The sequence below is a fragment of the Numida meleagris genome, chromosome 1 (assembly GCF_002078875.1).
Source record: "Numida meleagris isolate 19003 breed g44 Domestic line chromosome 1, NumMel1.0, whole genome shotgun sequence".
NCBI lineage: Eukaryota > Metazoa > Chordata > Aves > Galliformes > Numididae > Numida > Numida meleagris.
Window position 1 is genome coordinate 23,041,875 of NC_034409.1, and position 17,779 is coordinate 23,059,653.

At 37.4% G+C, this 17,779-nt stretch overlaps 1 protein-coding gene and 1 long non-coding RNA gene across 7 annotated transcripts in view; one reads left to right on the forward strand and one right to left on the reverse strand.

Annotated features, from left to right (window-relative positions):
- Positions 1–17,779, reverse strand: part of PTPRZ1 (protein tyrosine phosphatase, receptor type Z1) — a gene marked incomplete at its 5' end in the record, with an annotated part of 129,356 nt that overhangs the window by 47,485 nt on the left and 64,092 nt on the right. For all 6 annotated transcript variants that reach the window (XM_021384818.1, XM_021384816.1, XM_021384815.1 and 3 more), the window contains 6 exon segments: positions 4,707–4,857; positions 5,300–5,457; positions 8,168–8,234; positions 8,488–8,583; positions 9,699–9,850; positions 12,151–12,330. In XM_021384818.1, coding sequence (XP_021240493.1) covers positions 4,707–4,857; positions 5,300–5,457; positions 8,168–8,234; positions 8,488–8,583; positions 9,699–9,850; positions 12,151–12,330 — 804 coding nt within the window.
- LOC110392564 lies at positions 10,998–17,498 on the forward strand. Its single transcript, XR_002434483.1, has 3 exons — positions 10,998–11,145; positions 11,675–11,750; positions 15,503–17,498. It is a non-coding gene; the product is annotated as an uncharacterized LOC110392564 (long non-coding RNA).

The window sequence follows — 17,779 nt, forward strand, 5'->3', positions numbered from 1 at the left end:
TTTGAGAAACATTTGTATCCAGATCCTAGTAGCTTTAGAAGAGCTGCACACTCTCCCAACAGCTACAATAGACTGCGATATGTAACAGATTCTTTTTCAGGATCAAAGGTAAATGTGTCCTACTTCAATTCAGAATCTTTTATTAGAAGAGACAAAAGACAAATAGGGAGGGATAAGAATGTATAAGATTAGCTGGTAGTTATTTCATTTGTCTATATTTCACCATCTAAACATCTACTGAAAAAGTCCAGTAAGAGGCACCAAAAGTTCCTGTGGATGCAATGTAGACCAAGAAGTCTGAGTCTACTTCAAATCTCTTGCCCTTTCACAACACCTTCCAATCAGAACCTTTACCTTCATTTAGCTTGAAAAACAAATGTAGCTAGCAACGGCTTCAAAGAGGGAGGCTGAGAGATGTGGGGAGGAGGAGGTAAGAGGCAGCTTGAGCTTGGCAAAGTGAGAATGCTCTCCAGACCTAGCCAGCCTGCTCCTATCGTCAATGCCTAAGCACTGCCCTGGATATCGCAACTTATTGCAGTTCTGAGCCCTGCTCATGCACACCTTCTTGGTAAGCCTGGACCTCACACTCCAGACAAAACCTGGCAGCTTTTTTTGAATGTCTTCTGGTTTTTCCCCTACGCTACGTTTTTCATCTTATTCAAGTAAGCAGAACCTTCTGGTACATTTCTAGATATACAGATGTACTGTTTACCAGTGTGCTAGAAAGGTATTAAGACTGCTGTTTGTTATTTCAATCACCCAGGTACCTGTGTGTAGCTTCAAAGTAATATACAAGGTCAAGGCTGATTAATCTCTGTGAATAAAATGCACCAGCAGAAAATGTAAATTATTTATCTGAAGCTCACTGAAAAATGACCAATAGATTGTGATACAGGAAAAAATAAGCAAAACAATATACAGATGAATCATTCATGGTTGCTCTGAGTTTAGGTTGAGACCGTTTTCCTTCCTTGCTCTCATCATCTCTGCTGGTGTCAGACATGGAACTGATGAATGTCAAAAGTCTTCTCTAACTTTAGGCTCTCAACTGCAGACCACAGCAGTGAGATATGTTCTGGTATACTGGAATGAAGGTAAGGGGCCCTGGACATTTACATAAATCCCTCCTATTATATGTTTGAAACTGCCGATGCTAAGGACTGTGGTTGGAATACTGAGACTGGATTTCTGCCTGTTTCCTAATTTTTGGGCATTTCCTTTCACTCATACTGAATTATCTTTTCTATTTGCTTTTATATGCACTGAAAAGGAATATTATTTAATCTATTGTTTCATTTATTACCTTATCTCTATTGCTATACATTGTCTGTTAAACAAGTCAAAATCACTGATCAGAGTACATAAAAATTACAATTTAATTAAATATCACATATTAAAATGTCTGTATGGATATTGCAAAGTTTTAACTTGACTTTTGCACAAGTAATTATATAGTCATTCCCTATTTGGAATAAAGCAGGAAACATTTTTCAAATCTAAGAACATGTTTAAATCAAAGCGCAAGTATCTTGCAAAAAGCAATTAAAGTTATCCAGCTAATTAAGAAAGCAAGAGTTGTAGATTCTTTGGAATTCCCATAAAGGAAGCAAACGTCATGATACTACTATGCTTTTTGGCTGACAATATCGCAATTTGAAAAGATATTCCATTAACTTTGCAACCTACCACTTGAACGCTAGAGGGCATTCAATACTCAGTATTTTGAAACAAATTTTTTCCAGTCTGAATGCAGGTGGGAAGTTCTGGGAACTCTGGTTTGAGTCATTTAATGGAAGATATGCGATTTTTGTGTGTGTGCTAATCAGAGGAAGCGTTGGTCTGTGTAATTTAGTTTCAACTGCACAGCTTACCAGGCTCTGAATCTATTGTACTATTTACTTGACATACCATTTTATTCATTACACTGAGCTCTCCCAATTGAAGTAAACAAAGAGTAAACCAAAAAAAAAAAAAAAAAACCAAGATGTGTACATTCCATTCCAGTACTAAAACTTGTCCTCCTGGTTCATATCCACCAGAGGGCATAAGGAAATCGTCAGACCAGCAAAGACTATTCCCTTCTCAGTTCTGAGCATTATGCTATAATTTTTTTTGCTTTATTTTATTTATTTACTTAGTTGCTTTTTTTTTTTTTAATAAATCAAACCACTATTTTATTTTGCTAGGTATTTAAAATAACTCTCCAAGTACTTTTTCGTAGTATACCTGCCAAGCTTTTCCTCGGTCCAAACTCACATTGCAAACTTTTCTCTATTGTCTTTTTTCCTCCCTTTCTCGTTTGCTCATCAGAGTTAATTGGGTCTGAGATCTTTGACTGTTCTCAAGGTAATTATTATAAAACACTTAAAGCTGGAGGGCTCCAGTATAGTTTCTTTCACTTTGACTCCGTTTTCTCCTCCACGTTGTTCTTCCAAATATATTTTTCCAAGGAAAGGGAAGTTCTTCTCCCTATTGTTTTTATTCTTTTGATGCTTAGTCTTGTTCCTCTGAGCAGCAACCAACAATATTCCTACATAATAGCTGTCTGCACCTTATTGTACTCTAAGTCCTTCCTGAGCTGTTGTCTCTTCCCCTTCTTCAAATTTTCATCTGTCATCCTGCCTGTGCTTTGCTCTTCTCTTCATCCATTTTCCCTCTCAGGGGCTTGGGAAAAGCCAGGAGGTCATGTATCAATGTCTCCAGTTAAAGACTTCTGCTCTGATATTAAGTTTTCAAAAATCTGGGCAAAGGGACTACAAGAAAGGAAGTTCTTTCTGTCTGAAGTCACAGATATTCACCTGATTTTTTTTTTTAGTTTGAAAACAGCAAATACAATTCTTGAGAAGTTGGAGACCTACACAAGGCTCTGCTGGGCTTGAATTCAAGTCTCTGCTTTCCATAGGTGAGTATTCAGATGCTGTTTTTGAATAACATATTGTAATGTACGTATCTTTGCCTGTTCTGTGGAATAAAACACAATCCATCCAGCTTGGAAGTTTTTCATGTCAACTGAATTGCATCATTGAGGAAGATAAGATACATTAGCGTCATCAACAGAAAGTCTGTGCCGTGTATGAGTTGATCAAATTTGACTTATTCAAATATAAATAAAAAATATTCCTGGATTTTATCTTTGTCTGAGTTTGACACAGAATAGTTCTGAAACATCATTGGATGTCTTTTCTTTTTTTTACCCTATATTTGCTGCTTACATTTGCTTTAAGTTGAATCTGGATTCGATTTTTTTTTTTTCATTCAAATCCAGATTTTCAGTTGTGGAATCACTGCACTTTGATAAGTCATCAGTGACTTTTTAGATCCCATGTTACAGGGTGTAACAAAAAGTAGTTATTTTCCAATTCATTCTATTCCCAGTCTGCTCTAACTACACGTTGGAGGTGGAATGGCACAACAGGTAAGTCAGTAGGAATTATCCTGTGTGAAAGGAACTGTCTTTAGAGAATCTAAGAATGGTTACAGTTAATTTATATAGTCTGTGATTTGTGTAATGTTAAGGGCAAGAATCCTTACCCCTGTTCTTGCATGAGAGTTTACTGAAAATAACTGTTGAGTTTTACAGTTGTATTTTGCAATGGGCAAACCCGTGGACAGGGTAATAAATATTTTTTATAAATATTTATCATCAGTACTGAATTTTAAGAACCCATTGTTTTTTACATGTTTATTAAATACAGGAAGATTAACAGTAATAATCTTCCTGTATAGAAATAATTCCTACACTTTCTACACTTACAGGGCATTATTAGAGCGTAGCTTACATAGCTACGTTGAAACTAACTTGTTTCAACAGGTTACTTGCCAAAATCGAGTCTTGACATTTCTCATGAGTTGTCCAAATGTATTTCAAAGATTCATCATTGTTGTTGTGGTTGACTAAAGAATAAGGACTTGAATAAAGAATATATAAGCCTATTTCCTCCTAGAAGCATTCATGTTATAGTCTTCACATCTCAGCATGTAAATTTAACAGTTCTTAAGGATTTTAATTTAACTTCTATCAAAAGGTAGGTGAAAAAAAACAACTAATAATATCTTTAGGTTGGACATTCTCTCCTTATCTAAATGGATATTATGTTCACAGACAAAATATCAATTCCCAGAATCTACTTTTGATGTAGTGCAGAAATAGTTGGTGATTAATTTTCTGGGCTCATGAGTGCGAAAATCATATACTTCCATACGCTGTTCTGGTCACATAACTTTCATAGGCTTCGCTGAGTTTTTAGGTAAAACAGAGGCCAGAATCTAGCTTTGGGGATTCTCTCCATCTTTCACTTTCTCAGTAGTCTATGTGAAATGAACTTGGTGATGTCACATTCTATTGAAGAGGCATGCATGTTATACAACTAAGAACCAAATGGGTTTGTAAAACAAAATCCTCTTGCAGCCCCTGAAAAGGCAGATTTGTTTAGGTCTGAAACACATTAAAAGGGCAGTGCAAGAAAGCTTGAATTGACGTGATCTTCACTGAACGTTTGGTCGAGACAAGCATTTAATTTTCCGCTCCATTTAATCTGACATGTTTTATGATTGCCAGTTTTTTTCTTTGAAGTGATAGATTTATGAATAATAATACACTGCTACTTTCCACACAATTTAAAATGAGTATTTTCATACTAGGATGATTCTCTTACTGAAAATCCTCTTTCAACCCAGGAAGAAAGGAGTGACTATTCAGTAAATACCTGCTTCATGAATTTCTTCTTGTCCAGTGTAAGAGGAAAACACTTGCCCAGAGAGCTTATATTGTTGCTCTCGAAAGTTGTTTTGCAGATAGTCCATCAGCATCACGTAGCCAGATTGCTGCATTGTAAGGACTTCACAGAATACTGCTAACTAGAAGAGGTGATAAAAAAAAGAATTCAGAAGCCATGACAAATCAATCAGATTCTGACAACAGGTAAAAAACCCGGAAAAACAGCATTGGGAAATTCTCCCTGTTGAGTTCTCTCAGGTGGCAATAAAATTTTGGTAGTCTGTATTTACTGGTTTTCTCCACCTGCACTTCTCAACCATTCTGTTGGTGGAGCTATGCTCTGTCTACCATTTGGACAGGGCAATGCCAAAGGAGCATTTTCTTTCCTCTCTGGACCAGAAGTCCAGACATGTTGGAGAGATTACATTTGATGACTGTATGAAAAACTTAGAACTAGAGAAAAAGAAAACGTCAGAATTTTGAGCTGGTAATGAATGGCATGAGCTTTTACCACACACATAGTAAATGATTTTCTCTGTTATGATGTATAATTGTTTCATTTTAATACATTAAATGAATTACCTGTTGCTCAGAAATACTAATGGTATCTTTGAACACAATCCATTCAACTGTTTCCGAGCAGGGAGGAGTTGATAAAGACCCATTGTAAGTGTAATATTTGTCTGTTGCATTCGGTAAAAGGTTCAGCAAAACAAATGGTTCTAAGGCAGCCTGTTTTCCTGAAAGAAAAAAAAACATTTTTTTTAGAGTAAAATAGTAATGAATAAATAGAAATAACACTATTCCAAGGAGTTGCTATTATGGAACCTCACTAATTTTGAGGCTATTTGGAATTTGATTTCCAGAGATGGTAGCATAAGAACAAATTACTAGGCCTTTTCTATTTAGATTGAATATTGTTCAATAAAAATTTTGTTTATTTGGGGAAGTATAGTGGTTTACTCCAGTAACAAATAAAGCAACCAGTATATTTGTTCACAAAATCTTGTTCAACTTAGTGTACTTGTAATTGTCTGAGGTGCCAAATTTTTGTCTCACTCATGAACTTCAAAGAAAAAATGTTAAGTCTTTCTAGTTGATCTCACCGCATGACTTCAAACTCTCTCTGAATTTGGTCAAGTTGTTGAGTTTCTCACAGGACCTTAACTTCTGCAGAAAATCTCTGCTGTCACTGTGACAAATCTGGGAGCTGGATTACTCACATCTGCAAAAGCAGAAATTCATTGGATAGGGGAGTTCTAAAATAGCGACAATAACAGCTTTACACAAAGCAGAGAAGGATGCAAAGACCTTCTCCAGCAGAGTGTGACCTTTCTGTTTATTGTCCTTTGAAAATAATATCACTTCTTTCAGGTCAGCAGTTTACCTGGTACCTTGTCTGCTGGGACCAAGCATGATGAATTGCCCAGAGTCCATCCACAGAAAGCTAAATCTGTGCTGATATGGCAGTAGGGTCCAGAACCAGAAATTACCAGAAATGGTACAAATTTCCTCTCGACAGGATTTTTCTGTTTGTGACAGTTATCAATGATCTCCTTTATTGATTGGTGTATCCAAAACAATACTTGTTTTTCACACCTTGGAGTACTGCAGATCCTCGTATACTTTATTTCAATTCAAAGTAACTGATTTTATATGGTTTCCTTTTGAAAATATTCACTTATGAATATTTAACAAATATTCAGACTGTGCATTAATTTGTGGTCTATTACTTTTAGAGTCATAGGTGGATTTTTAACCTGTCCTTGTCTTCACAGTGAATTACATTAACAGTTTATTGCAAATCATTGATGCTTTTGATTCTGCATAGTGTCTATTCCACAGAGTTAACATTTAAAAGCTAGCTCTTTTCCTCTCTTATCCACGTATGATGAAAGGAAACTTTTAGCAATGCCAAGCAAAGTATGTCCTTCCATTCCTCCTGTCAACACCTTAGCCACCTTTAGACAGTAGGTACCATTGTTATCTGATAACGTGTTTTGCTGATACTTTTTTCCTTCAGTAAGAATGAATGGCCAGCCCATGCTAGGTAGAGGCCTGGGGACATGAAGCTTCTCATTTATAGTGTGAATGCTGCTTTAGATTTTGCAAGTTTGGATTTTAAAATCCCTTTGAATGTAATAAACAGCCTAGATTTTAAAATCAAACACCTACAAAGAACTAAGAAAAAGAGAGTTTGTCTGGAAGGAATAGGACACCTCTGCTCAGCTTGGGAATTCAGCAGCTGGGATTCAAATACATATAGTACAGACATGACTGGTAAGGACAGATCATATATATCTCAGGCAAGGACAGATTGTGTGCTATGTGCTTTTCTTCGAGATGAACAACTTGATTTACTTGTAACCTGAATTTTTAGAGCTCATTTGCATTTTATCCAAGAAAACCATATTCTGCTCATTGTTGAAATGCTTTGTAGTGGCTGTATCTTGAATCTTGCTGCCGATAATTTACAGCTCCAATGCAAGGCTGTAGCACAATATCTGTCTTGATGTATTACTCACTTTCCTTTGTGTTTCTCAGAAGATGGCATACAAAGATAGCGAATTCTAACAGATTTATGTCTCCCTCCCCTGTCTTTGTAATCTACAAAAGTTGCTCACTCTTATATTCAGTGAACAGTATTTGCTTGCTGAAGAAAATCTCAATTTTAGTGTCACGCTTTTGAAAGTTCTTAAAATAGTGATATTAATAGCCTTTAACACTTTCAACTCATCGATACTAATGCTCTTTAGAAAACTCAAGTATCATTACACATAGGAAAACTGAGGCTATGCTGGCCATTTTGTTAGGGTCATGGCCATCCGTGGAGCAAGAAAATATCCCCATGCAAAACATCAGTCATTTGTGTTTATTCTTCTGTGAAGTCACTATGAAACAGAGTTAGAAACAGAGGTCCATGTGCCTGGGGAAAAGCCATGAGGAAATCTAAAATAGAGTCAGCAGATGGTGTAAATAGTGCTACTATAAATAATGCTAATACAAATCTAATATAATTGAATTATTTCAAATTCACATAGCAGCTACTGAAAAAAAATATCTCTCACCACTGAGTCTACAGAATACTAATACTCAGGTTCAGTTTGTAAAGCACATCTTGGGTGTGTTCAGCGGTGTTATTTGGCTTCCAGCCACAGACGATACTCCAGAAATCTATGCCTAAGAACATTCATGGGATAAATCAGACATTTCACTTGACTTAGCATTTTAAAAGTTGCAAGTTCTTTGTGATAATTATATTTATTCATCTACACTTACCAGTGTTGTTACGAATATTCAGTCTTGGAGTAAGTTAAGTCTTATTTCTAACAAAATATATGTGTCTGTGCTCTTGAGAAATGCGATCCCCAATGCCTTTAAGCTTTCATAATTATGCTGAAATTGAATTTAGTCTAACCATTAATCAATAAAACATGGTGGCACACTTACCAAAACGACTAACGCTATCTACTCCATTAATGATTGGAATATAATCCGGATTATCTTCTACTCCAATCTGTTAAAAAGAAATTGCATTTTTTACAGCACAGACTTCATGAAAAAAAATGGAAGGTTGCAGTTTACCACCAAAATTATACATGGCCTAAAGCAGTGCAGATATATTTGCAAATTTGCTTTTTTTTTGTGAAAATAAATTAGAAGAATATATGCAAATTTTTAACACAGTGATCACACATTGGAACCCTTTAAATTCAGTTTGAACATCTGCTGTTTCAAAGCTTGATAATGACACATAGATTTTTTTTTACCTCAAACAAAATTGATAAAGCTCTTAACTTTCCATTTCCTTTAATTGCCTCTTCCAAGTCTGTAAACAGATCTGCATCATAGCAGTAGATTTGCATCTGCAAAAAAATATATTAACATATATTACATATATAAAAACAATCAATGCAATTATTTTTATTCCTAGTTTGAGTAAAAATGCTCAACCAACCAACTTAGTACAAATACATGGATATGTTATATATCTCATGTGAATTATCTGAATATACAGAACAGAATAAATCAACTGTTACCTATCTAAAAAGTTCTATACTGGAAAATCACTAAGTCTGGAGGAGCTGTCCTGTCAAGGAGCACATCATTCTCCATGGGCAATACAACAAACCTGGACAGCTAGCTGATACTGCATATCTAACCTACAGTACTCAGATGAGGTCAGTCTTGCAATCAACTGTAAAACACGAAAAATAAAGCAGGGTGTCCCTCTGCATCTGCCTTGCACTAAGTGTAGAGAAACACTGGTAATAAAAGATTCCCTAGGATTCTGTGCCCACATTTGCTGTCATGGGCATTGGGTTTGTTGCATCCCTTCCTCTCTAACTTTGGACGTGGTTGGGAAATCTGCAGTGCCAGGTCACTGATATGAAGGGGACAGTCTTCTGCTGAGAGTGACTTTTCATGTGATGGTGGCTGAGGTAAATCTTCTCTTAGATGTCTTGGTGGGACAGGTAGAGTATGAGTGGGAACTTTAAATCGCTGTGAAGTAAAAAAAAAAAAAAACACCTCCCAGTGCAAGCTCCTGTCTCACAGCTCTCCATAGAAAACAGGACAACACTGGTTCTAATGCTTTGCTCTAACACTGAAATCCAAAGTGTCTGGAGTTTGGAGCAGCTCCTGGCTCTCAGTGAAGCCCTGCCTTTGAAAAATCAATTTCCATCTTAAATACTCCACCACTGGGGTGTGAGATGGGCCAAACTTGTGGGGGTTTGAACTTTGTCAGATTAGCAGGACCAACTCTCAGTGTCATCACAGAAGACACAGGAAAATGCAGTTTAGACATCCTCAGTGGACTAACGCCTTACTCTGCTGCTCATCATTTAAATATTACTAATTTGGATTGAAATGATGATTAAATTCACAAGTAAGCTTTAATTATGTGTTAAACAAAGGTGTTTAGTAAACAATGTTACTTTTTTCAGAATGACAAATCCTCAAAATCTATTCTGTACTCTACCTCAAGAGGAAATTTTTGTCCTTCCAAGCTATGTTCCGATCCGTCCGATGACGCATTGCATTTTCCCCAGTGAAAAGTGATCTTGCTTGCTTTGAATACAGTATCTAAGCCACCTCCACTTACATAGTAATCATTTGTAAGGTTAATCTCCACTAAACAAAGAGAAAGAGAGGAAAAAAAACGCACAACAGTATTAATACAAAAGCTAGTAAAGGCATCTACGACTCTAATATTTCAGTACAGGTGCTAAAAGGCAAATATGATATGCTTATTTCACTATATTTCATACACAATTTGTCAGGAAGTTGGTCGTTTAAAGTAAAAAAATGTGTTAATTCATTATTAACTTGGAATACGTTTCATTTCATGTTGTAATTCATTAAAAGTGCACTATTTTTTGACTCTGAAAACTAGCCCCACAAATACGCTGAAAAGCCCAGAAACACTGTCTTAGCCACCAACTTGACCTTCCAAGAAAATAAATTCCTAAAATACATACTTTCTGAAAGCACCTGCATTTTTAACAAAAATAAAAAAAATAAAAAAACAACAAAACTTACTAATTATTATCACAGTACTAGACACCAATTCTAAGGGAAGATAGGGAAAGAAAGATTTAGCCAGTTACTAGGAGGGCTGTCCTGTCTGTGAGCCCCTTTGGCTGTGGGGCAGTCTCCCCTGGGAAGAAGTGATGATGGCTCCTTAGCTGGACAAAGTTGTATGCAAACTGCAGAGGGGACTGAACATTTGTCTGCTGGAGGGAATTAGCAGGATGGAATAGACCAAAGCCCTACATTTGGCTTTTCCACCTGTAATGATTGTGAATTGTTTGATCTCTTGTTAAAAGAGCACTAATGAAGTTCAGTTCCATTACATTCCTCTCCTCAAGACCTTGAAGACATTTTCAACTGCAGAGCTTTGCAGTTCTTTTTATAATATCTGAACTGTATTAGAAGAGGAAGAGCTCACACCAGTTCTATGGACTTTAAATAATGTTTTCTTAGGGATCTCTTTAAAAGAAAAACACATTTTTTATCTCAGTAGGGCAAGAGGGAACTAAGTGATTTGTTGAGCAGTATGTATGAAGTATATGATGGCACCAAGAACAGAAACTAGGAGCAATAGCACTAAAAACAACCAAACCGACCTCTCAAGGGAGAAAAGAACAGCTCAGACCCCCAGCTGCAAGAAATGCAGAATCTGGAAGTCTCCCTAGGGCCTGAGGGCGGAGGTGGGTGTAGTGGATGCAGGTGTGCCCAGCTGGATGTACTTTTCAAGCAAGTGGCCAGGTTATGAAAGGAAGTCATCAGTCTGCAGAGTATCCAGGAATCTGAGTGAGAAATTGATGAGTGGTATTGCGCATGCTATCTATACTCTGAGGGTGGTAAGGCAATGGCACAGGCTGCCCAGAAAAGCTGTGGATGCCCCATCCATGGAGGAGCTCAAGGTCAGGTTGAATGGGGGCCCTGGGCAGACTGATTTGGTGGGTGGTAACCCTGCCCATGGCAGGGGGTTGGAACTAGACAGTCTTTAAGGTCCATTCCAACTCAAGTTATTCTGCACTTCTATGAAAATACAATACAATACAATACAATAAAGTGACTGATCCAGGAATTTTCTGGGAACTGCTGTGGGACAGTGATAGAGGTAGTTGTTACTAGATGCTTTCCTTCATATCAGTACCTAAAACAAGATATAGTACTTCCATGAAGTAGCTTTTGGATGCTGCTATCCTAGATTTATAGAGCAAAGTGGTTGAAAAATATTTGTCTGACGATATACATGCCACCATAAGCTTCTTTTACAGCTGGGAGAAATAAGCCCTTGTAGGCATGAATCATCTCTTCCTAAAATACATTTTTAAGATAGGGAAGACAGATCAGACCACAAAAGCACCTATTTCTCTCTCTTTTTTTTTTTTAAATTTGAAGAAGGGAGTTGAAGTGAGTAATTATACGAAAGTGTCTACATTACAGGTGTCGATGTGCTGATGAATCCCACCACCATCAGATTTTTGAAACTACAACTGGTCCTTGAAGTGCTTCCAGATGAGTAGGTAATTTATTTGTATTTAAAAAGAAAAACAATAATTTCTGTATATTCATTTAAAATTCTAGATATTTAGTAATAACTATCATTGCTTTGTAGAAAACAGTAAATTACTGTTTAACTTAGTGAAGTGCTCATGACAGTACGATAGTAATGCTGTTATTTCTTTGGCTCTATCTGGAACATTATTTTCATTTGTGCTTTAGTGATTTTTCTATTGTGCTTGGTTATAGTCATCACTTGTGTGGTTTTTTTTTTCTATTATTGTTATTAAATTGATAAAGTCAGAACACAAAGGCTAAGGAAAAGGGAAATGAAAAAAGTTTAATTAAAAATCCATGGCTTGTTGTCCTCTATCACTTTTGAATACTCCAAACTCCAAACATGAAACATGATGTTTTACCTGTTTTGCCATTGTTGTGAATGAAAGTATCTTCTCCAGCTTCCTTTTCCCATCCATGGAATTTAAGTTTCTTCAGATTCACATTTACTTGGGTAAGGTCTTCATCTATATTAATAGGAGATTGTTTGGCACCATTGCAAGCTGAATATTTCTTTCCCCAGTCCTTTTGGTTCAAAGTTCCTAGAAGTCAAAACATTGTGGTAAATACATTTAATCCTAAACTTATATCCTTGTATTTTTCAATGTGAGTAATTCAAAACACCGTCTGCAATCTGTGGTCAGTATACCTTCTCTTCTTAGGTCTCATCTGCTGCAATACTCTGCACAAGTACTGTTGCATTCTACCTTCAAGAATTAGGTCACTTTTTGATCATTTTAGATATCATACAGAAATGATTATGAATCTCCAGGGAAAGCAGAAAACAGCAAAAATGCCTCGAGCATAACATACAGGAATAATAAACAAAACGAGAAAGAAATAAGCTTTTAGATAAAAGAAACTGTCATTCAAAAAGAATTTGAAGTTACTGCAAAACCTCCTTTCTAAACAACTCTTTCATCACCCAAATGTAACCAAATTACCTTCTGCCTGATGAACTCAATCACCCCATAAGTTTTTTAATAAATAAAAGTATGATCTTTAAAGTAATCCTTACACAGAGAGACAAACAGAAAGTGATTTTACTCAGCAAAAGGGAAAAGTTTGTGATGCTCTGCCTGGCGAGGGTGGCTGTGGGGCCTGGCTTTGTCCATGAAGGACAATGCAGGGGTACTCCAGCCACCTCCTGTAGCTGTCAGGAGACCCTGTGCCACAGCAGGGCACTTTCTCTAGGGCACTGGACTACACAGACACAGGTACAATGTACTTGAACTCCGTAAGAAGTGATCAACTACTCTATAGACCAGTATGAGGAGTTAGCAGCTGCCCTTAGAATCTTTGGATTGTATAATACAGTATATAAATTTGACAGCATTTTGGTGTTGTATGCATTTACATACATCAAAATATTTTCTATTGACAGGGGATTCTGATGACATTTAAAAAGACTAATTAAAACTGAGTTTTGACTGTGGAGATATAAGAAAATATAGCTGCTTCAGTTAGCTTTCACTTCCTAGTAGTTACAAGTGAATATTAGTGCATCCATTGTACACATTTAAATTCCATCAGAGATGCTGAAATGAGCCATGGCTCATGTACAGGCTGCTTTTTACATCCATATCAGTCAGCGGAAGATTGGCTGTATTGCACCCCAGGCAAGGACAGCCCTCATATTGCATTCAGAAAACCCAGAGAGGGGAGAGGAGATGCAGCCAGACCTGTAACCATGACAATAGGCAGTAATACAAGATGCTCATCTGGATAGTCAGCTACCTAGAAACATACCTGAGCTAAATTATTCAGCAAGGATCAAGTCAGGCCAGTTACCAATATCACCTTGCCACATCAGAAGTATTGCAGGTCAGATGGCAGGTAGATCCATTTACTTCTTTCAATCAAGAACAGAAGAAACTGCTAGGCACAACAGCCAAGCAGATAAAAAACTTTTATTCAGTGTCATGAAGCTGAATTTCCTGCAGGTGGGGATTAGAATCCTGTTTAAGTGAGCAGTATTCCCTTGGGAAGGGCACACTGGTGAGCTTCGGGCTTGTCCTCCAGTAATGCCTCTCCTGGACATCAGTTGTGACCTAACCTGGACAAACAATGCAATAACTTGATTTCTAATATGATTTTTATATGAACAGAGTATTATTTCACTTCCTACCTTCAAAGCCTCCCCTGAAAAATTCTGAATCTGAGTCAACCTAAACTTGGAGATGGACATGCTCAAGTAATCTATAGAGAATTTTCTAACAAATATTGAAGGCCTTTAAAACCAAGAAAGCCAATTTCATTTCAATATAAACTGAAATAATGAACTTTTTAAACAGCAAAGCCTCCAAGTAGAGTCAGACAGGAATAAGTAACAATCCTCAGCTTTCCCTGTGCATCCTTGCAGACAGGCACTTGTTTCCAGGTCTACCTTCAGCCAACTCTGTGGCTTTCCAAGCTGCCAGGTCAGGCCTGGCTGGCTGCCCACCGCTGTCCCTCAGAATTAGGCTGTGCTCTCCATTTTCATCTCTGCCTTCTTTGTTCCTTCCTTGCCCACAGTTTCCAGAGGCTGTTGCTGTTGCAGGGCAACAGGTAGAGATTTCCTTTCCTTCCACTGTCATACTTGCTCTCCTGGCTCACATGCAGTCTCTCATTCAGGATATTATCATGACTCTCTGCTCAGCATGCTTTTTCCTTATTCTGCTCCTTCCTCGACACCAGGATTGATGGAAAATCCTCCCTCTTCCCGCTACTTGGGTACCTTCTTCCACATTTCTTCCGATGAATGTAAATGTTCTTGATTTGCACCTTTCCTTTAAATTCCCTACTATCCTCTACAAAGTTCAACTCAAACAAATACATTAAATTTACAGAAACTATCATTTCCTTCCAAGTTTCCTAGTTTCATATTTCAAATTCCTGCTTTGCTATGTAGAATATAAATTCTTTGTCTTGGTAGTTGTTATCTGAGCATCAGCAAATGATATAACAAATCCCTAGCGTGAAGCTAATTATAACATTAGTAATCTACATCCCAGAAGACAGTGCTGTGCCAACACTGTAATCCACCACTGAATCCTGAGCCAGGGCACTCTGAGTTAGGTAGGATGCCAGCTGTAGGCACTACGCTGATGTTGTGATTCAAGCTAGGAAGCTTCTTCACTCATTCTAGATGTGAAGCTTCTTGAAAATACTGTGAGAAAGAAATAAGGGAAGCTGGAAGGCCTGATGAGGTGAAGAGCATTATTTCCTATCTGCCAGCTAGGCCTCAAACCTGTGATGTGAACTTGCTACAAAGGTTTGCTAATGTTCAGATTTTTTTATGTGTGAAACAATTATGTGATTGTGATACAAAGATTCTCCTTTCATGGTTTATCCCTTACTGAAATCTTAGGACATCTCTGAGTTCTTATGATTCCCCAAAAATTTTAGAACAGTGATTTTCAAGTAATTATATGACACCATACACTCACCTGTGCACATGGTAAGAAGCTGATCTATGTATTGTATGTATGGAAAAAATGCAAATACTTTTTCTGCTGCTCTCTCCTGGACAAAAAATTAAATAAGTCTATCCTGGTTGTATGACTGCTAGCTGAAATCATCAAAGGATAAATGAAAAGTATTTCATGGTTGCAGAGGACAACAGTCTTCTAGCTAAGACAAATGAACTGAATGCCTCAAATCAATGCTCCTGCTGGCAAATCTGAACAGGTATTTGATGAATTTTAATCATTTTTCTTCTTTTTGGTCCAGCAGGTATTTTTTTGTTTTATTGCTTACAGTTGCAGAAATACAGCTGACCTCAGTACTGAGAAATGCAGGCAATATGGGAGCTATTTCAAAGGAGAAAACGACACTGAACTTCGTACCAAGGAATGAGATGTGTACACTTTGTCTGTCAACTGCAAAACCACACTTACTCAGTAGTTACTGAGATGTTGTAGCATTGATCAAAAGCTATGGAATTAAATGTAAAGGAAATCAATAACAGGCTCCAGTCTGGAGCAGGAATGTGGAGAATTTCAGAAAAAGAACTGGAGTTCAGTTGTGATGGTTCAAAATATGTTTGAACAGCAAAATATATATGCCTATGGATATATCATGTTCTGCAGACCAATACAAATGGATTTATAGAGCGAAACAGTTGGGGCTGTGGACCAGATGTCCACACCATACATTTTTCAGAAGGATTTTAATTCAGCCTATCTCTGGTCCCATGGTGAATGCCCACTGGCAGATGAAGTGCATTCGGTACACAGTTGCAGCGCTTCTCCTGTTTAATAGCAGTTGGGATGAATCCATGTCATACACTCTGAAACAACTCTGCCTTGAGAAGCAAAGCTGGGAAAGTGGGGAGCAGCCAGGAGATTTCCTCCAGAAGTCCAGTCCCAATCTGATCTAAAATGCTGATGTAAATGCAGCCAGTGCAGGCAGCAGGTGGTGAAACTGCTGTGGTTTACATGACTTGCAGAAAGCCAAAGTAAAAGCATAAGAACCAAATGTTTTTAAACAAGAGCAGATTGTTTTACTGTAGGTGCTATCATAGAAACCATAAATTAAAGCAGTGCCAGCCATCTTGAAAATATTGTTTAAACTGAGCTTTGAAAATGATTTTCCCCAAACTGTTCTTTGCTCAGAAGGAAACCTGAGGAGAATAAAAATGTGCATGATGTAATGTGAAGAGTGCACAGAGGAAGCAATGTTTGTCAAAGCTGTCAGCTCTGAAGAAGAAACTGACAATTCCCTATGAATGAAAATGAGCCTGAACACAGTGGATGGCAAGTTAATGGAAGACTGTCCATACCATAACTTTCACTATTCTTGCACAAGGCAGAATGGCCAAAGATTTGCCTACCCTCTCTTTCTATAAAACGTTATACTCAGGTCTGCTCCTCATCCTTAGCCTCATGAGCCCATCGCTACAACAAACATGCACTTCTCATTTTCTGCTACTCTTCTATCTCCTGCAGCCTTTGGAAGATCTGTCCCACAGAGTGCTACTGCACTTCTGTCTTTTGTAACAATACTTGAAAGAAAAGCATCTGTCAAACAGTTCTCTACAAGTTAGCAACCTATGCAAGCAGAAAGAGCAAGTTGTGAAACTGAGTAGGCTGTGATCCTCCCAGCAGCTTGCCAGGAGAGGGGTTTCTCAGCACGCTGATATGCTACTATGTGCCTGTCTTTTGGGCTGCAAGTCTTCATGATGAGTACTCCTATTTACTACCGGGTATTAGTGCTCCCGGTATGTAATACACAATTTATGCAGAATGGTCTTTTTAAATCAATGGCAAATACCCTCATAAAGAAAGAACTCAACATGTAAACCTCAAACCAAATGAATGGGATTCTAAACACATGAAATAAATACTCTGCATTTCCTCTTCATACTGAATATGGGTATAGCTTCTGATGAAATTGAATGTTACAAATAAAACGTTGGCTGTATGGGATTAATAATTATGTCAGAAAATTGTATTAGTGAGAGACATATTTTACATGGAAAATTCTGCTTGCCAGCACTTCTTTTTAGTAAATGTTTTGACATCACAGCCTTTGCATTCTTAGATCTTATTGGGATCATTTTTCTTGTGAATGGACACACTCCTAGCAAGCGTGCCCTCGGGGAATCTAAGCTCCAACTTCAATGGTAGGTACAGAAAAAGAGATGCTTTAAACATGTGCTAAGGTGAAGAAGCCGTACTTCATAAGCATAAGCTGTGAAACTCAATCAATCAATAGATAAGTCCTGTTAGAAATACGGATACAATTTAAGAAATCAGGTTTAGTTCAAAACTCAACTCTTACCAGTTGCAAGGTATAAACACTGACTCTGGAGCTGGCAATGCAGCCTGAGTAAAATAACAGGTAGAGCAGAAAAAAATCATAGGCATGATTGAAGTTTTTCACTGCTTTTACTTCATTTAGTATTTCAAGATTTAAACTGATGTGAACCCTTGTGGTTATGTTATAGATGAAAGGTAGCAGAAAAGAGAGATATTTTTACCGCTACTTAATTTCTTCCTCTCTATTTTT